At 55.0% G+C, this 3037-nt stretch overlaps 1 protein-coding gene across 1 annotated transcript; it reads left to right on the forward strand.

Moving 5' to 3' along the window:
- Positions 1-309: 309 nt before the first annotated feature.
- On the forward strand, positions 310-1434 carry LOC311320378 (uncharacterized protein; the record flags this gene model as incomplete). Its single annotated transcript, XM_084452109.1, has 1 exon — positions 310-1434. The coding sequence occupies one exon, from the start codon at positions 310-312 to the stop codon at positions 1432-1434; it is 1125 nt and encodes a 374-aa protein (XP_084308235.1).
- Between the last annotated feature and the right edge of the window lie 1603 nt (positions 1435-3037).

The raw sequence follows: 3037 nt of genomic DNA on the forward strand, positions 1-3037 counted from the left end.
TGTTAGCCGGCCGGCTAGTTTTAAACTGTTCTCCCTGAGCAGGTAGTGTTGAGTGTGTTAGAGCTCTCAGTACTTTATTCAATGAGCAATGTTTCAATCCAACAGGGTCTTCCCTGGGTTCCCAGGGTTGTCCCTGGTTTGCCTGATTAAGACCCTGTTGAGTTAGAATGTTGCTACATAAAGTATTGGGAGCTATAATCCAGTGTGCGGGTATCCAATTCCTCCAAGAGTCACCTGTTCTTTGGCCATAGACAGGTTGGAGGTGCACACAGCTCCTCTACAGTGTCGAGTGTGTTCCCTGTTGCAGTCATGCTGTGCGAGGGTAGACTGTGGAGAGTGGTGATCTGCGGTGACCAGGACAACGTTGACCCCCTGCCCCCCACCTCCGACCCCCAGGATCTAATCACCCGGACTGGGTCCCAGAGCTCAGCGGCCCCCCTGCTCTCCACCCCTCCCTCCTTCCTTACCTCCATCCTGCAGGGCTCCCCGGACCAACACGACCAGGGGGGGTACTCCAGCCTGCCCAGAGGGCCCCAGAGTAAGAGGCCCTGCGAGAGGGGTAACACCCAGCCCCCACCCCCGGAGGATCCTCCATACCCAGCCCTGCAGCCCCAGCAGAGGCCCCAGCCCGGCAGGCACATCTCCCCGCAGATGGAGATCCCCGGGCAGGTTCCCTCCGCTGCCGACGCCCCCTTCCTCGTGCCTTCCTCTTGCCAGAGCATCTGCCAGAACTACAGCGACCTTCACATAGGCGGGGACCAGGTGCTGCCCCTCTCTGCCCACGACGGTGAGCTCCTCCCCTGCAGCGAGAGCCAGGCCGATCGCCCCTTCCTCCACTCCTGCGACGTCCTCCCGGCTGTGGACGACTCTCCGCCGGACCGGGCCCTCCTGAACGGGCCCCCGGGAGCCCCGAGAGGGGGTTTGACCCGTTTGAGGGCCTGGAGCTGCCGCGACCGGAGCTTCATACTCCAGGGGCTAGAAGGCCCCCTCTCTAACTCCCTGCTCAACCGCTACCTGGAGCACAAGCTGCTGGACCTCTACCAGCAGTACATGATGGAGAGCATGGCCCGGGACGGGGCCCGCGGGTCGGATCCCGGCTCCGCCTTCCCCCTGCTGGGCTCAGAGCTGGTTCTGACCAGCCTGGACCACCTCACCTTGCAGCTGAGCCGTGACGGGAACCTAGAGGCGGGCTGGGCCAAGGACATGGTTCTGAGCTGTCTGCTGAGGGTGGCCAGCGACCTGGGGGAGAGTCAGATCAGCACCCCGCTGCTGCAGATCTCCAACGACGGCCCCTCCAGCGACCCACAATCCTCAGCTGGTTCTGAGGTCCAGTCCCGACCCGAGGTCAAACCTCAGGTCCAGTCCCAATCTGAGGTTGAAGCCTCAACTGAGGAAATCCCCTTTGATTCCTCTGAGGCTCCAGTTAAAGACTGACTGTGATTCATCTCTGACTGGGCTATCATCTGGTGATCTGTCAGCTGGCATATTGGGGTGTTGTGTTTTTTAACTGAGAATTAAAGTGATTCAATAGAAACTAGTTTTCTGTTCTGCTTTGTTGCTGTTAGTCTTTCACCGTATCCTCCTCCATCCTCTCAGTTCTCATTATAGAGACTCGGGTGGACAGGCTGAGTTCTGAGGAAAGACACCTGGCCTGGTCATGACGTGGTACATTTGACTTTCAACTGAGGCATAAGTGAGCGGAGAGGCCCGACACTTGTAGTTCACCGTAGCCGCCACCAGAGGGGTGTACAGAGGCATATCTACAGGGCAAAGAAAAGACGAGACAGAATCACTCGCTTTCATAACTGCCCCCCCCCCACTCAATTCCCCTGCTTTCTCCTTCTCTCATCTGATCTCTGTCTCGTTTTGCTTCACTCTGAATCCTCTTTCCAATGCATTTATTTCCGTTACCTCTATCTCTCCTACCACCTACATGACCCCATCTCACTCTCCTCTACCTCCACCTTGACTCCATCCAGCTAATGGTTCCTATCTCCCACTCCCTAATGTCTCTCATCAATGATGTCATCAGGTCTCAGTCTTAAATCTGCTACACATACAATGTGCCTGTGTGTGTGTGTGTGTGTGTGTGTGTGTGTGTGTGTGTGGAATTCCTCTGAGACGTTTATAACATTAAAGATACGAATCTCTCCCTCGGCCCACATGAACGAACCAGAACCGGAGAAACTGGCCCGTCACGGCTGAGGGTCAGTGGAGCCGACGACGCCCAACGCCTAGCGTGTTTATCTGATACATTTCCCTCCTTACGAAGCGCAACCAGCGCTCTGCCATCCCGGCTCTGTGCAGCGGTGGCCTTCTGAGTCCAGTGTTTGATCAGCTTCCTTGTTTCCTGTCCAAACACACACAGCCGCTGGAGGGAAGTGTGTTTACAGCAGAGCCCGGCGGAGCAGAATAGCCGGAGCCCTGTGAAGTCTCAAGGCCGCACAGCCGCACATGGTTTGTCGAGCTGCCTCTAACTGGCTCCGTCATCTCAGGTACACACTACAGAAAAACACATCCTGTCAGGCCTAAACAAAAACGCGCGCACGCAAACACACACGCACACGCATGCATGCTTGCACACAAACACACACGCAAACACACACACATGAATACAGATGTGCTCACTCACACACCCACACGCGCACACACACACACACACAATATTATTCACACACCCCCGCCAGCCCCCACCATGTGAGCATAGTCAAACAAACTGATTTCCAGAGACCTTGAGAGAATGAAAAACAGACCCCTTGTTCGTTCCAGCTGACTTTGAGGACTGTAGAAATGGCTGAAGGCAAGGCCAGACACTGCTCACGTACACACAAACACACGCACACGCACACACACACACACACACACACACACACACACACACATATACAGACAAACACACACATGCGCAATCCGCTCAGCTTTATGAAACAGAACCAAAATAATGGTTCCAAAGCCGCAGGCATTTCAACAGAGACAGAAAAAAATCTTGTTAGACTTCAATGCCCAGAATAAGAATAAGAAGCTATAGAAGATCAAT

The sequence above is a fragment of the Borostomias antarcticus genome (assembly GCF_949987555.1).
Source record: "Borostomias antarcticus genome assembly, chromosome: 17".
Lineage (NCBI taxonomy): Eukaryota > Metazoa > Chordata > Actinopteri > Stomiiformes > Stomiidae > Borostomias > Borostomias antarcticus.